Source organism: Panulirus ornatus, chromosome 64 (assembly GCF_036320965.1).
Source record: "Panulirus ornatus isolate Po-2019 chromosome 64, ASM3632096v1, whole genome shotgun sequence".
Classification (NCBI taxonomy): Eukaryota; Metazoa; Arthropoda; class Malacostraca; order Decapoda; family Palinuridae; genus Panulirus; species Panulirus ornatus.
In genome coordinates this window covers 26,659,313-26,684,313 of record NC_092287.1, presented here as the reverse complement: position 1 = coordinate 26,684,313, position 25,001 = coordinate 26,659,313, and the positions used below count along the sequence as shown (strand labels likewise).

Genomic DNA, 25,001 nt, shown 5'->3' with positions numbered 1-25,001 from the left:
GGGGTCAAGGAGATAAGGATCGAGGTGGTGGGTTAGTTGTGGTTGGGATTCTCTGCCAACATCTTTGTAAATTGTGTATTTTTCTTCCAATATACGCTATTCCTTTTGCTAAGGTTTGAGGCGCTATCATTAGTTTTTAGAGTTGCACTTTGGGAGACTGTGCCTTTTCAACGACCTCTCACAGTTTATATCATTAATTACTTTTATGCTACATCGTGTTCTACTTGGTATATATACATAATTGATACTGATTGATCTCTTTACCATATCTCTTCTCCTCATTTTTTCCTGTTTCCATTTTTTTTTTATCAAAGTTTTCGTATTTTCTAATCTATGTTGGTAGTAAAAAGTAGCTGTCATCAGCTCTTGGTTGGTCACACAAGTGTGCTGTACTTTGTCTCTACTTTGATTTTTCCACACAATAAACTGCCGTAGATCTTTTTCTTCGGCTTAATGATAACGACATGTAGCTCTTAATCTATTCATATCCTTTAGAACAAAAAAAAAAAAAAAAAAAGGGTCTATTTTCCCTCGTTCTGTGTATGTTTCTTTCCAGTTTCTACAATTTTTCTGTATTTATCTTAGCTATCGTCTTCCTTTATCTTGCCTTCTCATGTTCTTTAAATTAGTTATTCCTGTCGAAAAACGGGTTTCGTTCTTTTTATCTCTTTATTATTTGTCTCCATTCTCATTTCTTGTAATGATTTCATCCATAACATTTATATCCCTACATTTTCTGTTTCTTTTCTATATGAAATAATTGTCTTTCTGTTTTTATTCATATTCAACCCATACACCTTGATTGGTACAGTCACCATTAGTTCCTGCATCATAAGGACTTTTTTAAATCCGGATTTATTGCACGAACGAACCGTTTGTAATGGCGATATACTTATTTACCGGATATTTGACGAAATAGTGTATGGCACGTGATTTGGTAGTTTATTCTAATTTCTACTTTGATGCTTTGTTTAAATGAAGAATGATTTATCAAGTCTGATTTGAGATAAGTATTTATGCTACTTTGAATTTGTAATTTTTAACTAGAAAATACTGAAAGAACGTCTTGTGTAGATAAATAAAACCTTACAAATCCGCGATCTTGACTCAGTAACTTGTTGTGAATGGACGTCAAACTTTACCGGACATTTTGAAAAATTGCAACAATGATGTTTTGTCAAACTTGAATTTAAAAGCTTTCCAAAAGTATGGCAGAGGTAAAAGACTATATAAGTAAATTAGGTAAGTTGTAATTAACTTGGTTTTTTCATACATTGATTGTTTAAATGAGTTTGCTACTCTGGGTAATCCCGTTTTGTTTTTATCATGATTTGTAATGTTCACTAACCGATATATTGGCACCAGTGGTTGAGGAGGTATTTTGCTGTAAGATTATTATTTATAGGCACCATGATAATAAAGTAGATCTGAAAGAAACATATCTATGGACTCCATACAATAATGATCCAGTTTAGGGACACTGCATAGATAACATGGATTTGGAACAAGTGTATATCGATATACTGTGTGCAGAAGACAAGTGAATTAGACGGGACGAATAATTTGAGGATTTTTTGTGTGATATTCAGGTATTATAGAGACGTTAACGAGCAATTTTGATTTTTTTTCCCCTTAAATATGTAGGTTAAGGTACGTTAGGTTGAGTAAGGGTATATTTTCTTAGATCAAGGAAGAGTATACTGACTATATAGGCTTTTTACTTTGGTGTTTTGTACTATATACTGAAAGGTACCCATATGTTAAGTTAGTGACAGTGGGGAGGGCTATGAAAATCAAGGCAAATGTGGGGTTCATTAATGTGTAAGGTGGCGAGTTACTGACAGATTGAAAGAAATAATTAAAGCCTTAAACCACATTATATTATCCTAAGCAGCTGATTTTCATTTTGATTTTTAGATGAAATACACCAGATACACCCATTATGTCAGCTCCCTCCCAACTTCCAAAAGACATGCATATGAATTACCCCTGAGCTACTGGAGATGCCATCACCCATCCTCCCAACAAGCAGACAGAGTGAAGTGAATAATTGTGGTATATGGGTAGCTAAACAAGGCCTGGCATATTTTCAAATACAGTAGCCTGTAGAGCTTAGCTGGGGTAGAAGGCTTAGGGTGTAGTACGTTATACATGACAGCTTAAGAGTGGATACTTGGAAATTGATGTCATGGGTTCTTGGTCCCCAACACTACCTTACTAAAGTGCGAGAAGCAGTTGTATATATAAGAAATGATGAATGATTCCTTTGCAGTTTATTCAAGTTTAACACTTTTGTTGTACAGTAGTTTATTCAATCCTACTTTTTAGCTATACTTACTTTTAGAATTTTTGTGCTTATGCATGCCTGTCATGTGTTGATGTACCATAAAGTGATGGATTCCAGTATTGTCGGTTTTGATAAAATGTCTTTTACATGTTTTCCTTTTGGACAATTTTTGAATGAATAAGTATTTGTTGGCTGTAACCCAGTCTCTCTGATAAATCAATACTATTACTTTTTTTCAGTGCATCCTATTGTGGAAATTCGTGTACGTGCCTTAAGCTCCCTTCTTCAGAAAGTTCAGCTGAACCTTGTGTCCATTAGTAGACTTGGTCAGCATTCAAGCTTTCTCTCCAACCTCCTGCAGTTATTGAAATTGGGACCACACAACCTAAGGTCACAAGTCCTTGAATTGCTTTTCTTCGTCTTCAAGGTCAGGTCACTTAACTGAGATAGAATTCATAGTTGTAGGTGTGATAGGGTAGTTGTGGGTCTTCAAAATTTGAGGAAGTTTGATTTTTGCATAATTAGAACTTTATCCTTGAAAAGTCCAGGAAAATGGACTTTGAATGGAAAATGGAAAACTATTGTCCAAATGATATTTGTGAAATCTGTCCTTTTCAACAGTGATGCATCTTATGCAGTAATTCTTTGTATTTTAAAGTTGATCTATGATTTGTACCAGCCAGCAAAAGTCTGAATAATTCTGTTTTGTGCATGACCGAAAAGTTTGAAAAATGGCCTTTGAAATATTTTATGTGAAGAAATATTGTGAAGGTTGATTGTTTTAGTGAATTAATTTTGTTTTCAGGGCCATAATTTAATGTATTTCATTTTGATGTTAAAACTTTGGTTGTAAAGTCATGGTTCTTTAGAATTGATAATGCTTATAGTCTATAAATACATTATCTGTTTTACAAAAATGCCTGTAATTTGGTCTGTTTGCCAGAAAATGCAGAAAAAGTCTGAATGTTGGCATTTCAATAAGTGTATGAGCACTATTGATTTTGTGATCATGAAATTGCACTTCTTTGGAAATGGTAATGTTTAGCAAAATTCTTTTTGTAATTTAGCACCTCTTCAAAGATAAGTTAAACAAAATGGTCTGAGTGACCCTGAATTTTGGCCTGTTGAATTTAAACCATGCTATAAAGCTAGCATGATATCCAAGTAGAATGTTTTGTGCTTTCAGGTTGTACCAATGAGTACATTGCATGTAAATATTGCCTGTATAGTTTAAAATAGGTTTTAGTGAATTGGCTTGAGAAAAATATGCCATCCATTTTTGGAAAATATTAATTAGTGTCTGATTGTTTTTAACCCATCAAATCAGTAGAGTGTTTCTTTTAACCATGGAAAGGATGAGTGAAGCGAAGCCGGCTTAGAGGATAGATGCATCGGAAGTAGAGGGAACAAGGAGGAAGGGGAGACTGAAGATGAGATGGTAAAATGTTGTGAAAGAGGCACTGAGCTCTCAGGGTGTGTGAGACAGGCATAAGATAGAGCGAATTGGAGTGATGATATACAGGGGGATGTGCTGTCACTGGGCTGAATCAAGCATATGAAAAGGTCTCGGGAAAGCATGGGAAGGCCTGTGGGCCTTGGTTGTGGATAGGAGGCTTTTGATTTTTGTGCATTACAGATAAAGCTAGAAAGTATATTTGAGTGAATAGAGTAATTCTTTTTATATTCCTAGTGCTTCCTCACCAGATACATGCTTCCAGTCCAAGTCATGTTGACAGGGACACATGCAGTAGCCAAAATAACACAGAACAGAGAGAGAGAGCTGCAGCATTATGACACATACTGAGGGATGGTTGGAGAGAGGTAATGACAGAACTAATAGGATAGAAAACTTCAGGGTAACATCCTCACTTGACCCTGTCTTTTATTCCTTCTTTTGGAAATGCCACTTACAATTGCAAAGACACCAGATTTAACAAAGCAGCCTATTCCAGAGGGTGTAGGAATGAATTATAGTACCATATCTTATTATCCCAGAATATATGACATACACTGCTGTAAGTAGGCAAAGTGAAATGTAACTTCAGAACCAATAGCAGTAATAAGTATATGATAATCTTTTCTTGTAAACGGTTTGTATGATGGTAAAAAAAAATGAAAGCTCTTTAGTGAGGGATTACATATTTTCATGTAAGAAAACAAACAATGAAAGCTGTTTAGTGAGGGATTAGATAATTTCACTTAAGATACTGTATGATGCAATAAAAGCAATTTTTTTTCTGTAGGATGATTCAACAAGAAGACAATTTGCTTCTCTTGGTGGAACTCAGTATCTGCATAATCTAAAGGCAGTTGCTCCTTTAGAGCTTCTACCTGACATCAACATTCTTCTGCAGAAACTTCACCACTGTTCATCAGAAACATCCAAGAAGCCCACATCCAGAGTGAGTGTTTTAGAACAAAGTGTGTTGGGCAATGCAGTGCTTATTCACATGATACTGGTGGTGGGATGGCTGAGTACTGATGGTAGATCCATTGTTAGATATAATATCTGTGTGGGTCAGAGGAGTGCAACATGACAACTGTTGAAGTGCTGGCTCAGTACACAACTGTCATTAGCTGATACCCAGGTAGGTAGTACCTGTAATATACCTTCCTGGTATATTACCAATGCCAGTAATTGTATTACCAGTAAGTTTTTCACCAAAAATTAATATTGCAGTAAATGTTTCACCATTTTAAAACTACCTAAGTAGTCATAAGTTTCTTGATATTTGATTTTGGGTAAGAGACATCACGAGACAATGACCCACATGATTCCTTCATGATTGTCTGTAATTGAAGAGCATGAAATGATTGCCTTCTAAATGTCTGTAATTAAAAAGTTTATATGACTATGATAGAATCCCTAAAGGCCAGTGTAATGCTGTATGCGTCAAAGTGATTGGTATTTTCATTTGACTAAATCATATTTTTATCTTAAAAGCATGCCTACAAATATTTTAGCTATGTTTTTGCTCTTGCTTGACCTTTTGGAAACATAGATTCATCTTGCCATTCTATTTCATCAAGACAGGATAACATATACAAGCTTTCCTCATGATTACATTATTCATCAGTTTCCTGTGTATTATGCATATTGAACAATAGTAGGTTTCAGCATATGGCATCATGTTTACCTTTCAAGATGATGTATAGGTGACTGAGATAAGTAATATTTTTTCAGCTGTGGTGGGAGCATGGTAGAAACACCTATGGGTAATTGGTGGAGTCAAACATCAGCTGGGATTTCATATGAGGGCAGAAACTATTAAAACATCATGTAATGCACATACCAGCGAGCTCGAAGGGTATTATATAGTGTGTAGAGCACTGAAAGGGTTAAGGGCCTTTATGCACCAAGTAACCCACTTTTCCTTACTCCCACATGGACTAGAGCCTCAAAACTGTAGGAACTTAGTAAAAGGTGTGCTGGGCCTTGCATAACATATAACATATTATCATGAGTTACACCAGCTCGTCTAGATAGCCTTGCCACACTTGAATAATTTGTGTTGTCATTACATTCCTCTGGAATCTGCCATATGAATGAAATCTTTTAGCCATAGTATATCTTTGTTATTGAATTAGATAATTATGGGTGTAAAGGCACAAACCTGTTTTAAATGCATTATGCAAAGCATGAAATAAGTAAATATTTTTGATTACAGACTCCAGAGTTTTCCCAACCACAAGTGGAGGATACATCGCAGCATACAGAAAACATATGCTCCCTCACAGGTCCTCATGTTGTCAGTGGCCAGGAGATGTGGTGAGTTTATGTATACAAAATAGATTTCCTCTTTTCTGCATTATGTTCTGTAAGCATGAGAAGTTCTCCCAGATTATCTCTTAGAAATCAGAATCACTGTGTACCAACCCTTAGGATTTCCAGGGAGGAAGTACTGCTCATCCTCTTTATCTGCTAATCACTCATCAGTGATAGTGGTTGTTTCTGTTGACTTTGATATTTGCTGGTGTAATGGGACAAAATTGTTATAAATGCATTATGCAAAGCAAAGCATGAAATAAAGTAACTGTGTAAGTATCTTTAATTACAGTGTTCAGAGTTTTCCCAACCACAAGTGGAGGATGTATCCCTGCATACCTATAGCATTTGTTCTTTCGGAAATCCTCATTGGTATTAATGTTTGGGATACTATATTTAGTATATTTGCTAGTTTTTTTTATTGTTGGCACCTCTTCTATGTAGCATGTCTGTTTATTTCTCCTGTGGCTGTGTTTCTAAGTTTTAGAAAAAATAGATTTTTAGTAGCATATATTCATTTATGATTTGGTATATATCAAGATGAGCAACATTTTGGTAGCATGACTAGTCATTTTTCCCCTTTTCCAAGTTTCTTTCTGTTCCCTTTGATGCTTTCTATTTCTTTTTTTAAGGGGAAAGGAGACTTTGAGTTCATTTTCTCAAACAGGGGAGTTACATTTAGAGATAGGAGCTAGAATGGTATCATTCTTGATAAAAGAAATGATGTTCTTTCAAACCCTTTGTTATTTTTAGCTTTGGGATGGACTTACAACTCATTTCCATAGTACAGCCTTGTTAACCTCTTTTAACATTTTTGTAGAAAAATGACTTGCAGAACTCACTTGAATTGGAAGGGGAGTGTCAAGTGTATGCAAATTTTTCTCAGAGATCCGAGGAATTGGAAGCTCTTAAGAATATCCCCCCCAGATACTGGCATTCTGGATGATTCATTTGCCCATAAGACACGTCCTTAAACTTGATCAGTATAGCTGTAATATATGGGAGGACAAAGGATGCCCCCAAAGGATAGAATGATTGCTGAGTTACCTAATTCTCTTTGTCCCATGCACACCTTATACCCTCATGCATGTTCAGGTCCTGAGCACTCTATGCCTTTTCCTCTTCTTCCATTCATCTCCCAGTCTGTTTCTATTTTCTCATCTCCTCCACCTCTGACACATAATGTCTTTGTTAACCTCTCTTCACTCTTTCTATCCATTTGTCCAGAACATTTCAGCATGCCCTTTTTAGCTCTCCTGGGTATCATCCTGTTGATGTGATTTCTTCTGTCTCCAAAATATTTGTCTCTCCCCTCACCTTCTACCTCCATAAATTTCTTGAGTTTCTAGAAGTGATATGTTGGTACTTTGCTTTAGACTTGAATCAGTGAAATAGAGCTAGGGAACACTTTAGGATGGCTCAGTTTTGCATTCAATTTATTCTATTATTTGATTTTCAAAAATGATTTCATGGCACAGTCTTTCATTAATAGTGGTAGTGTGGATGGGGACCAAAGCATGGAAAACTTTTGTGATGTTACAACACATGATCATCATGTCTCAGACCGAGAGCCACCAGTGACGTTTACAACCTTCCCTTGGCAGGTGCGTATGAATATTAGTTTATATTTGTTGCTGCAGATGTGGCCTTTCTTCATCAATTTCCTGGCACTATCTCGCTGACACAGGGGGCAACAATCAGGTGTGGGAGAGAGAAGAGAATGTATGTATGTTATCTTTCTTTTCTGTTCCTTCATGCATTTGTGCTGTTTCCTGTAGGGTGAGATGGTATCAGGAATTGATGAAGGCAAGCAAATATGAATGTGTATATATATGTATGTATATGTATGTATGTATAGATATATATATATATATATATGTATGTGTATGTGCATATATGTATATATATATGTATGTGAGTGGAAACGGTGATCAAGTATGAAGAAAGAATTGTTGCTGCATGTTCTGGAGTTGTTTTTTGATATATTACCTCCCCTTTACCCATATTTACTTATATGTGTCTCCTTAGGTAAACCAGATAGTCCCAATCATCAGTCTTTTTTAGTGTACAACTCTACAAGTTGTTCACTTTGGTGACTCCATGCCCCAATTTTATCCTCATCTAATACATCATCCACTCCTATATTCAAATCACCCATCATGAATACTCTGTCCCTCATCTCAGAGTTGCTGATGCACCCATTCAGCTTCTAAAGACATGTCTCTGTTCTTTACTTCTCTTACTACCAGGTCCGTGAGAACAGATAGTCAGCCACCTACCATAACCAACTTTCACCCACAACAGATGAGCTCACTTCTTTACTGTCACATACTCCCACAGCAAAGTCTTTTTTATTTCAAGAATTTACCCAGGAATGAAAATGGCATCAAATGGAACCATGGAAGCTGAAATAAGTTGTAGGGTGGGTGAGGAAGCAAAGGGTCTGGAAGCATTAAGGAATATGTGAAAAGAGGTTGTTATCTGAGAGGGTGAAAATGGGCATGTTTGAAGATACAGTAGTCTCAACAAAGTTGTATGGATGTGAGGCATGGCTTATGGATGAGAATGTGTGGAATAGGGTGGGTATGTTGGAAATGAAATTTTTGAGGATCATATATCATGTGAGATGGTGTGATAGATATTATTTTTTTTTTTTTTTGTCATACTTGATCGCTGTTTCCTGCGTCAACAAGGTAGTGCCAGGAAACAGACGATAGAGTTAGTAATAAAAGGCTATGGTAATAAGAGTATATGAGAGAGCTGAAGAGGGTGTTCTGAAATGGTTTGGACGTATGGAAAGAATGGTTGAGGAGAGGTTGATGAAGAGGATATGAGTCAGAAGTGAAGGGGACAGGAAGGAGACCAAATTATAGATGTGAGGATAGAGAGAAAAATTTGTTGAGTGCTCAGGGCTTGAACACGCATGGGTGTGCACATGTGTGTGTGTGTGAAAGGCATGCTTACCTTTCATCCTTTTGAATTTTCACACCCTTTTACCCATGACCTTCATGACTCTATCCGTCCTTAATTCGTTGCTTCTTCTCTTCATGTGTTCAAACTCTTTTGGCACATTCATGTCTCCCTTATCAACGAGAATGCACTTATTACCGCATCCCTCTTTTACACTATCATTCCTCACATGATCAGCCTGCCCTCTTCCTTATTGCTCTTCAGCATTTTCCAACAAATCCACTACTTCCTTTCTTTTGTGTTTACATCCTTATACTTATGTCCACACAACATTGTCATGACTAATGTACCCATTTTTGCTGTGATAAACATTGATGTCTTCTTCCACATGCTCTTGAATTCAGTTATAACCTTATCCTCTGTTTTGTGACTCACTTCAGCTCCTATGGTTCCATCTGCTTCCACAACCACTCCCAGGTACCTAAAGCACTCCATTTCCTTCAGTTCTTATTACAGCCCACACTAAACCATCCTATCCCACATTACCCTGCTGCACCTCATTACCTTACTTTTGTTCCCTTGTCCTCTCATCTTTCTCCTATCACACACACTTCCACTTATCATAAGGCATTACTGTATTTGCATAATTTCATTAGTAGTAGATGAAAGGAAATATTGTTTTCCATATCATACTTGCATAGTCAAAATTTAGGTTATGTAACAGCTGCTTGACTTTGCAATGGTGAATTACGTGCCTTAGAGCCTTTGCTTTACTTAATAGTATAGAAAGCTCAGTGTGATTTACTTTTCAGGCCTTGACAAGTAGTGATCGTCAAGTATTGGATTCTATAGTGCAGTCATTGTTAAGTTGCCATGAGGGGGTGGTCATAGCATCTTTACATTTCCTCAACACTGTCGTACTGAAAGACTTTCCTCCTGAAATTCTCTTACAAAGACCAGCCATTGTGAAGGTTTGCATATCTTACCAATAGCTTTTTTATTGATAAATGATACTGTAGTAATTTGGAAAAAACTGACATGAGTATGTGTTTTCTGAGAAGAATCTGATTATGCTCTACTTGTAATGCTTACATTATGGTGTTATAAAATAGACTGAATTTTCTGAATTTCTTTTTAGGTATGGTTTTAAAAAGCTATGAATTAAGCTAGGTATTTCATGTGCTCTGCAGATGATACAGTTCATAAAGTATGCAGTACTTGAGTCACTGGTGTTGATGATGGAATTATGTGCAGTGTTTTGAAATATGAACTAAGGATGTTTGATAGAATATAGGTTTTAAAGGGGTTGGTTACTTAGACTATAGTGACATTTAGTTTATAGAGATAGGACTGTATAGGGTGATACAGGTACAAATATATTACAGTTGTGTGGTCTTTAGATTCAACAGATTTTTGTGAGAATGATAACAGGTACATACCCTTTGGGAAAGGGGAAAAAGAATACTTCTTACATATTCCTTACGTGTTGTAGAAGGTGACTAAAACGGGGTGGGAGTAGGGGCTGGAAATCCTCCTCTCCTGTTTTACTTTCCCAAAAGAGGGAACAGAGACTTAGGCTAAGTGAGGATTTTTCCCTCTGAGGCTCAGTCATCTGTTCTTGATGCTACCTCACTAGTGTGGAAAATTGTGAATATGTATGAAAAAAACATTTGGACATTATAAACTGAGTCATCATAAGCAGTTTTTATACTTGAACTTGGATTTTACCAAACTTGGGCTGCTTGTGGTCACGCTGAGTGAAAAGTCACCTTTTGCAAAGTTGTATCATCATGCATGAATGGAAAAGAACAGACTATCATCAAGGAACTTTTCACTCCAGAGAAATCCTAAATATTCCTACTACTGCTTGTAGCTCAGCCTCAAAGCTGCAGAAGCCCTGGACTTGCTTCATAGTGCTCAAATGCAGATCATTGAGAAACCTATTTTCATCTAAGATATATTAGAATTAGTTGTAACTACAAATAAGGATCTTATTGATAAACAAATATTGTAACTGGAGAGAATTGATAAAGGACAAGATACTTTTAAAGCAGCATTCAGTATTGCTTTTGATGTTAGTCAGTAAGACAGTTTAGAAAGAATGCCAGATTTTATATTTGTAATATAAAGGATTGCATTTCTCTTGACATGTCAAACCAGGATGATATAATTGAAAACAATATGGACATATCTTAGAAAAGTGTCGTAAGACATTCTGAGTAGTACATGGAGCATAGGTGCCAATTTATATTTGGGAGTAATTCTTCAAAACTAAGCAAAATTGGTGGAATGGTAAAACAAAGAACTGCTTTTTAACAAAATAGCCTACAAGAAGCTCAGGGTATGGGCAACCAGCATCATAGAGAAGATTGTATAAATAGATTCAAAGAAATGACTATATGATGCATATGTTAAGAAACCTTAAAACCTTTTGTGGTTATAAACATTTATCTTCTGGAAACCAGTGAAATGACTTAGGGCTATAAGACTATGGCAAAGATCTTAATTGAATTAACTCTTTTCTTCAATATATACCATTGAAGATACATTTCATATTCCATATTAGTCACAATGATATTGAAAGAGTATATTTTGCAACATATTGACAAAATGGATCAAGGTGTAATTTCAATATCAGACAGATGAAAGTAGATAAAACAAGAAGTACCGAGGAATATTATGAAATTATCGGAAGAAACCAAACGTTATATGTTTGAGCCCCTCACTTCTCCTTTTATTGTTACTTTTTATAGGGAAAGTTGCACAGGATTGGCAGTTTGCCAATGTAACATTGATATTCTGAAAAGATGATACCGGTAAGTCCCTGCCTGGAAATTATTGTGTAGGTAACTTGATGGCTGTAGGTGGCAGACTTAAAGAAAGCTATCATTTGAAAAAAATTGTAATTCAGTTATGTGATTAGCATTGATTAATGACCTGCGGCATTTTTTCATTTCTTTTATGATAAGATCAATATGCATCATGAAAGTAGAGAAGTTGATATTTATTTAGATTTTCAAAAAGCAGTTGAAAAAGTCCCAGATAAAAGATTACTCAGGAAAGTTAAGTTACATGGTGTAGATGGTATTTTACTTTGATTAGAAAATTGTGTGACTTGCCATAAACAAAGATAGTAAGTATTGTTCATACCTCAGAATCATTAGACATAACAAGAAATGTGCCAAGAGGATCAGTTTTGTGTCCCTTTTTGTTTTTCATATACATTATTCATATAGATAATGGGCTGTGTTGGAAGGTATTAGAACTCACTGGTGCTATCAGCCCTTTGATTGCCTCAGTGAATTTTAAGGGAGATCCACAAAAGACTTCCATCTAGAAATGAAAGTATTGATTTTTTTCTTAATTATGTTCACTTCATATGGCAATATAGTTTATATATCTGACAAAAATTTCATTTTATGGTTGCGAGGCGTGGGCTATAGATAGGGTTGTGCAGAGGAGGGTGGATGTGTTAGAAATGAGATGTTTGAGGAACAATATGTGGTGTGAGGTGATTTGATAGAGTAAGTAATGAAAGGGTAAGAGAGATGTGTGGTAATAAAAAGAGTGTGGTTGAGAGAGCAGAAGAGAGTGTATTGAAATGGCATGGTCACATGAGGAGAATGAGTGAGGAAAGATTGACAAAAAGATATATGTGTCAGAGGTGGAGGGAACAAGAAGTGGGAGACCAAATTGGAGGTGGAAGGATGGAGTGAAAAAGATTTAGAGCGATAGGGGCCTGAACATACAGGAGGGTGAAAGGAGTGCAAGAAATAGAGTGAATTGGAACAATGTGGTATACTGGGGTTGACATGCTGTCAGTGGATTGATCCCGGGCATGTGAAGCCTCTGGGGTAAACCATGAAAAGTTTTGTGTGGCCTGGATGTGGAAAGGGAGCTGTGGTTTTGATGCATTATACATGACAGCGAGAGACTGAGTGAGAATGAATGTGGCCTTTGTTGTATTTACCTAGCGCAACCTCGCGCGGGGGGAGGGATGCCATTTTATGTGTGGCAGGGTGGCAACGGGAATGGATGAAAGCAGCAAGTATAAATATGTACATGTGTATATATATTTATGTGTCTGTGTATATACATGTATGTATACATTGAAATTTATAGGTATGTATATGTGCTAACAAAGAGGAAAAGGTTGAATTAGATACCAGATTTATTCCAAAGGCATATGATTTTCATATTTGCAAAATATGAAATACAGACAATACAGTATAGAGAAATATACATGCCCCTGAAACTTTATAAAATTCTTGAAGATTACTTCAGACATTGAAGCCTCATAAAGAGGGAAAGGTTGAATAAAATTCCTAATATATTTCAAAGACACATGATTTTCACCTTTATTTGAAATACGGAAAATGCAAAGAAATTGACACTTTTTTGATATTTTTTATGAAATTTAAAAATTATACAAAAGGTGTACTTCTAGCAATGAGAAGCCTGGGTATATTTACAAGGAAATTCTTATATCTTATTCCTTGGTCTATGCTATATGCATTAGCTATTCCATGTATGATTTTGAAGTATATGAAACTTATTATTGTAGAGGAAGATTCTATAAATGTATGCAGACCAGGTTGTAAAGAGCAACACCATGTGGTCAGAGCAGCTGGGTTGGTGACAAAGTTTGGATGACGACCACCAAACCATCAGAGGAGTAAATGGTGTGCAAGTCAGCACTCAGAGATGATAGGTAAATAGGATGAGAGGACCAAAATTGTTTCTACTTGCTGTCAAAGGACTGAACCAGGGCATAGGCAGTGGTCAAGGGAAACCTACGAAAAGTCTGTGGGGCTTGGCTGTGAAAAAAAGGATCTGGTTTTGGTGTATTACACATGGGAACTGGAGTGAATTAAAGCAAATGTAGTTCTTCTTCATCTGTTCCTGGTGCTACTTCATTACAAGAGAAACAGCAAAGAAGTATAAAAGAAATATGAGCTTTTAGAGTGCCACAATGAATATTTATATTAGATTTTGATTTTTCCCATTATTTCTGTTTGTTATAGAAGTAGTTAGTTGAAACATCAGGTAGGAGCCTCTGCAAACACTGTGCTAGAGTTGCCCTCTGCTGGTGACCTGTTAAGGGTGAGGCACTAGAAGCTAAGAATTGGCACTAGAGCTCTCTAGTTATAGGTACTCTATTGTCTTGGCCACCCCCTTGAGGGAGTTCCAGCTGGAACAGGCATCAGAAATATAGATAGATAGATAGATAGATATGACAGCTGTACCCTGTCCTATAGCACAGTTATGTTCCTGGAAATGTTGCTGGAAAGCGAAACATATGTTAAGAAGTTGAAAGTGGTTATATGAGTGGACTACCTTTTTGCCCAGAAATTTTCTTTAACTCTTAAATTGTAGAGTATATATGAAGCACTTTATCTTAAGAAGAACATACCATTCTCTTTTACAACCCAAAGTATGTCTCCTTCCAGAAATCTGATGAGATTTAGATTTCTTTGACAAATTTTGATGTCCCCTTGGCATTGACTCTTGAATGTGTAGGAATGATTAGTGTCCAAAGTGTATGAAAATAATTCAGCCTGCTTTGCATATAAGAAATGACTTTAAGTGACAAAAGAATGATAGAGCAGAACTTGTATTGATGCCTTACTTGGATGCAGTAATTATCTTAACATACACAGCAAAAACAAGTTTCTTTCATAATCATTTCTTGTTGTATTCCTGTGTTCATGATTTGGGGAAAGAAATTCCTTTGCTCATATTCATAACTCATTTTTAGGCAGTGTATGGTTGCATTGGGGAAGGAGAGAATTCTTGGCGTGTACAGACTCCAGGCTGTAACTGCTTACTTACCTTAACCCAAATGCTGAACACTAGAGTTAAACACTTCACCGATCCACATATGTCACCAGGAAATGAACAAGTGAGTGATTCTTATAAATTTTATCTTGTACTAATTGTATCATCATAGCTATTTAGCTGATTCGCCCAGCCAAGACAGAAGGGATGAACTGATGGCAAGGGAGTAGATTTTTAAGGAATGTAGGCCTGTTAATCCCATAACTTATACCTCACTGACTATTGTCAGATAGTTGAATGCTGTGGTCTGTAGACTGGGAGAAAGTAACTGCATAGCTTTGATGCAATCCTGAATGATCCATATCTTTAAATTCACCTGGATTACATTTTAACTTTGCAAACTCCACAAGCTACATACAGTAGATTTACCTCTCGTACATCACTGGTATTTTGTGAATTTTGTTTCTTGATTCTAGGATGATAGCACACACATTCACTGTTTGCTTAACCTAACAAAGACTTCTTGGTGTGAAAAGTGAGTCTCAGTATTTCTATCTTTATTCTTATGTCAATGGATGCAGTCCCCATTATTGTGTCTCTCACCAGAGGTGGAAAGACTGCTTTAGATGTTCTTGCCCTTCTTCATCTTCATCTTTTCTTCTTCACTGTGATCTTGACCTTTAACGCCTTTGGCCACAAATTATGACTGTTTTACAGTAGTGTAATACACATTATTTCCTCTGTAAAATATGACTAATATTGATGGCTATCACAAAAGAGTTTGCACATCCCAATGTGTGGAAATACAAACCTACCCTCCCTAAATGAGGAAATGGCACTGGTCCCATAATGTTCTGCTTCTACATGGTAGCTGTCTGAAACCTCATACATAAACAAGGTAATTTGGTCATTTGACCACAACCACCCACTGTGATTCATTTATCTCTCGTTTCTCTTTTTACTTGAATTCAATATTGATTTGGTAAATTGTGAATATTGAAATGTCAGGATGTTCTGTTCAGTGCATACTGTATTGTAATGTATGGATAAAGATAGACAGTGATACCATACAATGATTTTGATAAGCATATATGAGTTGGCAATTTAGAGCTGCCTAGCTTCAAGCAAATAAATGTTCAGGCTTCAACATTGTCATGTATACAGTGCATCCCTTGTAATGATGTATTACATACAAATCTTGCTGTGTAATCATGCTATGATTTTCAGTGATTTATTGCAATGTTTGTATACTTTTTTTTTTCATATTCGTTTGGCATTTCCTGCATTAGTGAGGTAGTGCCATAAATTGACAGAGAAAGGCCACATTTACTCATATCTGTTCTTCAGCTGTCATGTGCATTGCACCAAAACCACAACCCCACAGACCTTTCCATGGTGTCCTCCGGCTGCTTCATATGCCCTGGTTCAGGCCTTTGACAGCAAATTGTCCTCTGTATACCACAGTGTTCCAATGTATTTTCTGTGCACACCTTTCACCCTTCTGCATGTTCTTTTTCACTCTATCCTTACATCTCTAATTTGGTCTATCAGTGTACGTCATGAATTTATATACTTTTTCTTTGCTTTCTCTGCAGTGCAAAAATGATATAACCCAAAGCATTTTGAAGGATGGTTACTGATGAGTGTATTTGAAAAAATATGGACAAAAGATATGGAGCATTGTCTAAGTTTCCAGCACTGTTTCGATGCACTATTCTACTGTTTGCTGTACCTAGGATTTTTGAATGCCCCGAACCACATACAGCATACTCACAGTCAACTGCCAGAGACTTCTGTGCTGTATAGAGTAGTTAGTAGGTAAACACATAGTTGTCTGGATCAAAATCTAGGTATTTATTGGTCTTCTGAAAGATATTCAGGGTTAAAGTGGCTTAGTACAAGGAAGAACTAGTGGCTTCTTTCCTTACTTAGACTAGCTTACCATGTAATTATAGCTATGTTTAGTGTGTGATATCCAGTGTAGAAAACAGGTTGTGAAATGTTGGAGATTTTTCTCTGAACTTAGTTACTATAACCAACAAGTATTCAGTTCGTATGTTTTGGAATAAGCACATCAACTGAAAGGCAATCTGAATTGCTAGTTGGTGCATTGTAAACTTCCTGAGTTGTTGAGGTTGAGCCAAAGAAGTAAGTGTCAGAATTGTTTGGTTCAAATTTAGCTTTGCTTATAATGTTGAGTTGCTTGAGGAGAAAATTAGTACTCATAGGTTGTATGACCTATTTTTTTTTTCTTTTCGTGTGTGTGTCCTTTCTAACTAACAGACTGGATCTGTCTATCTACATCTATATTTATCTATGACACAAGCTCCTTTCTGGAACTCCCTTAAGGAGGTGACCTCAGCAATAGAGCCTCCATAACTAGTAAACCATAGTGTTGCTTCTTAACCTTTGGTGCCTTACCCTTAACAGGCCACTGGAAAAGGGCAACTCTAGTGCAGTGTTTGCTGAGGGTCCTACCTAATGTGCCTCCCAACTACTTCTACCAAATGCTCCTAATGTTCCTCCTGACTACTTCTACCTATTGTTTCTCCCTAATGCACCAACCTAAATGTTCCTAACTGCTATTTCTTTCTGTTGCTCCTACCATTTTGCCAAAAGGCAAGGCTAGCACATAGCACTCACTGCAGACATATGTAGAGTTACAAAGAATGAGCTGTGTGAGTTAAGTGTTGTCAAGTGTTATGTATGACAAGGAGAGATTGTATGTTTTTGGACAGGATGGCAGTTGTCCATGGATAGGTGAAGCAGAAAGAAAAGACAGCTACCTGGGTCAGAGAAATGCAACTTGACAACCACTGAAGTGCTGGCATAGACTGGATGTAGATATGTTTCTGCACTCCATACTTTATATCCACAAATGCATTTATTTTGATTAGGTAGTTCATGTGTTGAAAAAAAGAACTTATCTTTATAAAAAGAATTGTTTTGTATGTTTTGATATAAGAAGATTATAGTAGTAAGGAAAGTGAAAGCTTCCTTAATGTTTTACAAAAATTCATTTGTTTTGTCCTGCAATCAGAATGAGTAGACTTTTAATTGAGGTAAATATACAGAACTCATGTTGCTGTCAGTATTTAAGTAGTAGTTCATGATTAAGGAAATTCTGATTTCTTGATAAACTCAGAACCTCACGCTTGCTCCCACAAAAAGAAAATTATTTTAAAGGATAAATCCCATTGGTGAAAAAAAGATATAAGAAACATGTAAACTTGTATATGCTGTGAACCATGAAGGGGCACTTTTGATGTGTGATGTGGCTGGCAGTAGGCAAGATGCAGATGTAAACACTGCATCATATCATGGTAATCTTGTTATCACAGCTGATAAATCATGGTTAACTTGATTCACAGCTGAAAGATTTATGAACAGCCACTTGAGTACTCAATAGAGAAATGCATTTATAATACTTTCTTTTGACTGAATTTATTTGAGTTAGATATTACTATTAGATTATTGGTTAAAGAGGTGCTGCCTGTGTTTAACAACCCAGCAGATGGTAACACCAGTTTCATCTGGAATGATCTCTCCAAGTGGAGATATAACCAGAGGCAGCTGCTGTTCTTCACGGAGTAACAACATGCAAGGTGCAGGTGCTAATGGTCATGCGTTACACACCAAAGGAAGTAATGAAGGATTCATATACGATGGGCAGGATAGAAGAGGATCAGTCGACAGTGTGATACAAGTATGTTCACTCTTAAATGATATTGTGTATAATTGAAAGCCAGCACTTTCATTACATGGTCAGTGATATTCTTGTAGCTTTTTTTAGTAGAATAATATAGATTTGTCTCTTTTACAGTTTGTCTCACAAGCATGAGATATTTTTTCTGGAAAATATTGGTTAGCACTGTGTCCACCTTTGTTTAATGAGGAGGTAGCAGCCTTCACTAACCCTTTGCAAATGATTCAAAAGTATTCCCAGGAAGTACTTGTCTTATGGGTTCACTTTCAGCCAAGCAGCACTAAGCTGACATCACTGACTAGCCTTCAACCAGCTTCTCAGGTTGACATTTTTTTATGATTACGGTGTGAGTGGACAGACTGCCTTCCTTTTCTGCTGTCAGCTGTCATTTTGATTTTTTCTCCTTGTTGAATGTTGTTCTTATGTGTATATGTGTATTTGTTTTTTCTCACTTATTCACCATTCCCACATTACCTAGGTAGTACCAGGAACAGCTAAAGGAAGGTTGTATTCTCTCACTTCCATTCTCTAGCTGTCATGTGCAGTGCACTGAAACCACAGCCCTTTATCCCAGCTATGCCCCACAGACATTTTCATGGTACCCTGGCCACTTCACATACTCTGTGTATATGTGTGATTTTTATTTTTTTTTTTTCATACTAGCCCTGCTTTCCCAAGCTAGCATAATAGTGCCAGGTACAGTTGAAGAAATGGCCACATTTACTTACATCTGCACTCTAGATGTCATTTGTAATGCGCTGAAGTCCTAGCCAGCCCTCTATTTACAGTAATGTTTCATAGACCTTTCTGTGGTTTCTCAAGACCAATTTACATGCCCTGATTATGTACTTTGACAATACATCACCCCCTCTTTACCATATCACTCCAGTTCACTCAGTCCTAAACATGTCTCACATCCTGGTGCAGGTTTAAGCTCCAATGTCTCAAAACCTTTTCCACTCATCCCTTGCATCTCCAGTTCATTTTCCCCTTTCTCCTTCTCCCTTCCACTTCTAATAATCTTACCCTCCTCTCAGCCTCTACTCTCTCATTCTCTCATTGTGTCCAGACAGTTGCAACACATGCTCTTCAGCTATCTCAGTCATATTCTTCTTATTACCACTTCTTAGCCTTTGTATCTTCATCTTGCCCCCTTGCCACTTTTCTTGTGCATCTCCCAGTCACTTGCACTCCTTCCATGTAAGTAGTGACCATACACATCTCTTTTCTCTTTCACTTGCAAGTTGACTTTTATCATCCCACCACTCACTACCCTTTCTCACCTTTTGGAGTACCTGTCATACCTTCAGTTAAACATATGGATTTCTAGTTGAAACCTTTAGATGCCTTCTGGTACCTCCGATAACTCCTGGTATGAGGGAGTTTTGTGCTTTTGATTGGTGCCCAGACCTGCCATTTCAGAATAACCATTTAAGCTTAAGATGACCACGTCTTAGAATGTGTTCTGTATACTTATACACTGATCATTCAGTCTAGTCTCTTGCATAGATGGAACCCTAACTTGCATAGATGGAACCCTAACTCATATCTTCCAAAGAAAGTATCTCATGCTCAGGGGACACTGCCTTGAGGAGAAAACACTTTTCAACTCTGAAAAACCAAAATTTCTTTGTTTAGTGATATTGTTTGTGCCAGAAATTATTATAATTTCTTTAATATTATTTTTCATTCTTTTTGTGATTAGGAGCTATCAAGCACAACCATACATGAAGAGGATGATGAAGATGAATTCATTCTTCTTGGAATGCATCAGTTAACAGTTACTGGACATTGTAGTCACATAATGAGAGTTGTATGTCCTCTTCTTATGTCTTCAAGGTCAGCAGTTCAAGCAGCCAGTCTTCATCTCCTCACTGCTTGTCTAACACTTTTGCAGCAATGTGTAAATCCAAGTCTTTTATGGAAACAAGATAATGATGATGACGAAGTTGCTTTGGAAGTAGCGGAAGAAATTAGAAGGGTTTGTAGACAACTGATCTTGCATGGATTGCAGCTGTTTCATGACTTAACATTTTGCATAGTTAATCCATTCTTCATTGCATTGTTTTCATTTATTTTTCAGATTATTATATGTCTTTCTCACCTTATGCTGGCTAATTTTGAAGCAAAGAAACTTGCATCACTTCATGCTGAGGCTGAGAAGTATGTCCAGAATATACACTGTTTGGCATTGGTGTTGTGCAAAGTGCTCAAGGATTTCTTGCCTGTTGAAGTTTCTCCCCAGGTGAGAATTTTGTTTTTGATTTGAAATGTTAAAAAGAAGATGTTACTAAAATAATTAGTGCAGTTTGTATTGATTTTCATGCAAATTCCAGGTCATTGATGGTGACGTTTCTGAAGGGATGATCCATGCATTATGCGATGGAGGTTTTTATTTAGAGCATAAGGATCAGTACAGCATTTTGCTGCAGTATCTCAGTCAAGCAAGACCTACTTCTGGAAATCAGATTGAGTGTATATTGTTTGCTGCTAAGTCTCTGCAAGCTACATCAAGCTTTTTGCAAACAGCATCTTCACAGGTGGAACAGTTCCTTGATCTTGCAGGAAAGGCTGTACAAGTGTCCACTTTTCATAAGAGTACCCTGTTAGTGGAGAAACTTGTACGAGGATTGGCTAAACAGATTGCACAGGGAAATCTGAATGAAGATCAGTTAAGCAGAGCGAGAAACCTGATACTTGAAGTTTTTAACTTTCCAGATGTTGCAGTAAGATTAGATGGGTAAGTGGACTTTACAGGCAGTTGTACTGAGCTTTAGAATTATAGCTTAATCAGAATCAGCTACCCCAGCACTTGTAACCTTGGGGTCAGGAACCAAAATCAGGCATCCGTGTACTGTTGCCTTACTCTGCATAATAAGGAATTCTTTAGATTAGGTTATTTATGATTTGTGAAGCATCTGGGGTAAACCATGGAAAGGTCTGTAGGGCCTGGTTGTGGAGAGGGAGCTGTGGTTTTGGTGCATTACACATGATGTCTGGAGAATAGACATGAGCAAATGTGGCCTTTCTTTGTTTATTTTTTAGTGGAAAATTGCAATCAAGCATGAAAAAAATAATTTTGTGAACTTAGAAATGAAAGACTTATTTTATCCACTAGAGAATAAAGTAGAAATTAATTTCCAGACCCTGGGAGGCTCACAGGCCACCCAGTGAGGTTATGTTACCATGCATGGACACCTCTGAAGACATTTGAGTTACAAAGTATTGGCTGGCCAGGCATTTCACTTGTGCTGTTCATTAATGCAACTGAAGCAGGTACCCATTTACCTGTTTAGCAAAGGTAGGATCAGCAGCAGGATGGGCTACAAGCCATCTACCTAGGATGGGGGTTGAACCTCAGATAACAAAAGAAAATTGCTGTATCTGGAAATATTAGATTTAAAGAAAAACTTGTTTGTCAAGCTTGTAGGTGGATTGCAATATGGTCACCATGACCAGCCTGCAACTTGTAAATTTATGTATTGTTAACTCGCTGTATAAGCACTACAGTAGGACTGAATTGATAGGAAAAAAAGAAATTTCTGATTTATATTGGCATCAAGCTGTGAGTTAGCGAACAATGCAAAAGTGAGTCGTGTACCAAAGGTTGAATATAAGCGCACTTTGGTAATAGAACTGATGTAGATGATATCAATTTTGATGTAAAGATTTTTCTTATTTCTCACTTTTGTGGTCACATGTACACAGTTCTTTGAAACCATAAAGACATGAAATTAAGCAAGAAACTTGTTAAAGTATAAGAATGATGGAGAAATGGAATAGAATAATTGTGTTCATTATGGACAGCATATATAAAGCTAAGAAGTTTTATGATAGCAGAGAAGTTTAAAATTCCTTCCATGTACAGTATGAATAGGTAATTACAAATAGGTGTAGTAATTACACACACACACACACACACACAATAAGAGTTACAGGGCCATAAGTTATTGCAGTTGGAGTCACATCAAAGACTATGATAAGTGTCACACAATGGGAAAGGAAATTAGGATATTGAAACATATAGTCAAGGAGCAAGAAAAAAATTTTATTAAGAAATTTGAAAAGTATGCAGGCAGAGGAATGAGGGGGAAATAAAGAAAAAGCAAAGAAGATTGGAAAGTTCAAAGAGGAGAGGAGTCAGAAAGAAGGATTGCTCTTTAAAAGATTACTGGAGACTATAAAAATGCCAAATGCAGTTCCTACTATAAAAGAAAGGAGAATGATTAGTGATTATAAGCAAGATGTAAGGGGATAGGAGGCAGAGGATTGGCTATACTAATAAGAGAAACCTTAAGTTTCAGAAATTAGTGGAAATGGCTCATTCAAACAATACTTGATAGGAAGGGTAACTGTAAGAGGGAAGTGCACACCGATATTATTATATAATCCTTGCTGATGCAGGGGATGGTAATCAGGTGTAGAGGAAAAGAAAATGCATATGTTATTTTTTTCTTTTCTTTCATGCATTTTGTCCTGTTTCCTTTGGAGCAGGGTGGTGTTGGGAATGGATGAGGGTGAGTAGGAATGACTGCGTAGAGCATGAATGTGTACATGTGCATATATGCAGTATAGTGTAGGGGAGAGATCTGTACACTTGTAGATCCCCATCTCATGAACTTTCTGTGCCAACAAGTAGCCTTTTAGACCTTTGTAATCTACAAAAACTCAGAAAATAAGTTTTTATTGCACCATGCAGAGCCATGAAAATTCATTCTTGCTGTAACAGACATGACTACACAGTATATTGTTATGAGTGTTCAAGTGTTCTTTTTTTATTTTTTTTGTATTTGCTGTGTCGCTGTCTCTTGTGTTTGCGAGGTAGCACAAGGAAACAGACGAAAGAAATGGCCCAGCCCACCCCCATACACATGTATATACATACACGTCCACACACGCAAATATACATACCCATACATCTCAGTGTATCCCTGGAGATGGGGAGAAAGAATACTTCCCACGTATTCCCTGCGTGTCATAGAAGGCGACTAAAAGGGGAGGGAGCGGGGGGCTGGAAATCCTCCCCTCTCGTTTTTTTTAATTTTCCTAAAGAAGGAACAGAGTGGGGCCAGGTGAGGATATTCCACAAAGGCCCAGTCTTCTGTTCTTAATGCTACCTCGCTAACGCGGGAAATGGCGAATAGTTTAAAAGAAAAGAAAAAACATGTCAATGTACACATATATATACACACACAGACACATACATATATACACATGCACACAATTCACACTGTCTGCCTTTATTCATTCCCATCGCCACCTCGCAACACATGGAATAACATCCCCCTCCCCCTCGTGTGCGAGGTAGTGCTAGGAAAAGACAACAAAGGCCCCATTCGTACACACTCAGTCTCTAGCTGTCATGCAATAATGCCCGAAACCACAGCTCCCTTTCCACATCCAGGCCCCACACAACTTTCCATGGTTTACCCCAGACGCTTCACATGCCCTGATTCAATCCATTGACAGCACGTTGACCCCAGTATACCACATCGATCCAATTCACTCTATTCCTTGCCCGCCTTTCACCCTCCTGCATGTTCAGGCCCCGATCATTCAAAATCTTTTTCACTCCATCTTTCCACCTCCAATTTGGTCTCCCACTTCTCGTTCCCTCCACCTCCGACACATATATCCTCTTGGTCAATCTTTCCTCACTCATTCTCTCCATGTGCCCAAACCATTTCAAAACACCCTCTTCTGCTCTCTCAACCACGCTCTTTTTATTTCCACACATTCTTACCCTTACATTACTTACTCGATCAAACCACCTCTCACCACATATTGTCCTCAAACATCTCATTTCCAAGTGTTCTTATTTTATATATTTCTTAATATCACTGCTTGGAAAACTCCGTACATAACCTTCAGGTACATTGCTATTACTTATAATTTTAGGAAAGGGTCACTTACATGAAACCTCATATGTGTCAAACAGAAAGTAAAAAAAAAAATCCTCATTGCAAATGGCGTTAGCAGCTGAGTGGAGTGGCTGAACTAAGAATTGAGCAAGCTGTGTGTAGCACCTCTAGGGGGCTGCATGAGTCCTCATGAATTTCTCAGTATGAGAGATGGAGGTAAATTTGAACTTTGAGCTAGGGTATGTGGTGCTAATGAATCTGGCTTTTCTGTGGCCACCAATCATACTGCAAATGTCAGTAATCATGATGGGAAGTTTAATGAGGTAATGATTATTTTAAAATGTTTTGGATATAAAGCTTGAGATTGGAAGTAGTAAAAATATATCTAGGGTTATTGGATTTTTTGTTTTACTCCATTGCTGAGGTTGAATAGGGATGTCAAGCCTTTTGTATGAGAATGAAAAAAAACTGTATTTCCACCCAGGAGTTTTTTCTTTGGGTAATTTTTCTGATATATTTCAGATATAAATCTGTTTTGCGACTAGTGGAGGATAGTGTTGGGATATCACAAGCATCTGATACATCAATGAGTCGTTCTCCAAAAATTCTTCTGCTTTTATCTCCCACAGTCATCAGATATATTCTTTACTGTGGACTTACTGATGATAATGAAGAGGCAAGTTGAATGGAAAA

The 25,001-nt window shown here is 37.1% G+C and overlaps 1 protein-coding gene across 5 annotated transcripts in view; it reads left to right on the top strand.

The window, feature by feature from the left end:
- The first annotated feature begins 1,052 nt into the window (after nt 1-1,052).
- The window catches only part of LOC139746235 (rotatin-like), a 58,125-nt gene continuing 34,176 nt past the window's right edge, over nt 1,053-25,001 (top strand). The window contains exons 1-12 of one of the 5 annotated variants that reach the window (XM_071657229.1): nt 1,053-1,242; nt 2,527-2,714; nt 4,531-4,689; nt 5,956-6,056; nt 7,546-7,657; nt 9,776-9,934; nt 14,722-14,865; nt 18,256-18,447; nt 20,153-20,428; nt 20,531-20,692; nt 20,784-21,187; nt 24,831-24,984. In XM_071657229.1, coding sequence (XP_071513330.1) covers nt 1,209-1,242; nt 2,527-2,714; nt 4,531-4,689; nt 5,956-6,056; nt 7,546-7,657; nt 9,776-9,934; nt 14,722-14,865; nt 18,256-18,447; nt 20,153-20,428; nt 20,531-20,692; nt 20,784-21,187; nt 24,831-24,984 — 2,085 coding nt within the window. In that variant the 5' untranslated portion in view covers nt 1,053-1,208. Of the gene's footprint in view, nt 1,243-1,916; nt 2,043-2,526; nt 2,715-4,530; nt 4,690-5,955; nt 6,057-7,531; nt 7,658-9,775; nt 9,935-14,721; nt 14,866-18,252; nt 18,448-20,152; nt 20,693-20,783; nt 21,188-24,830; nt 24,985-25,001 lie in introns of those variants that run through there. The other 4 variants (XM_071657228.1, XM_071657226.1, XM_071657227.1 and 1 more) reach the window with 4 other exon arrangements.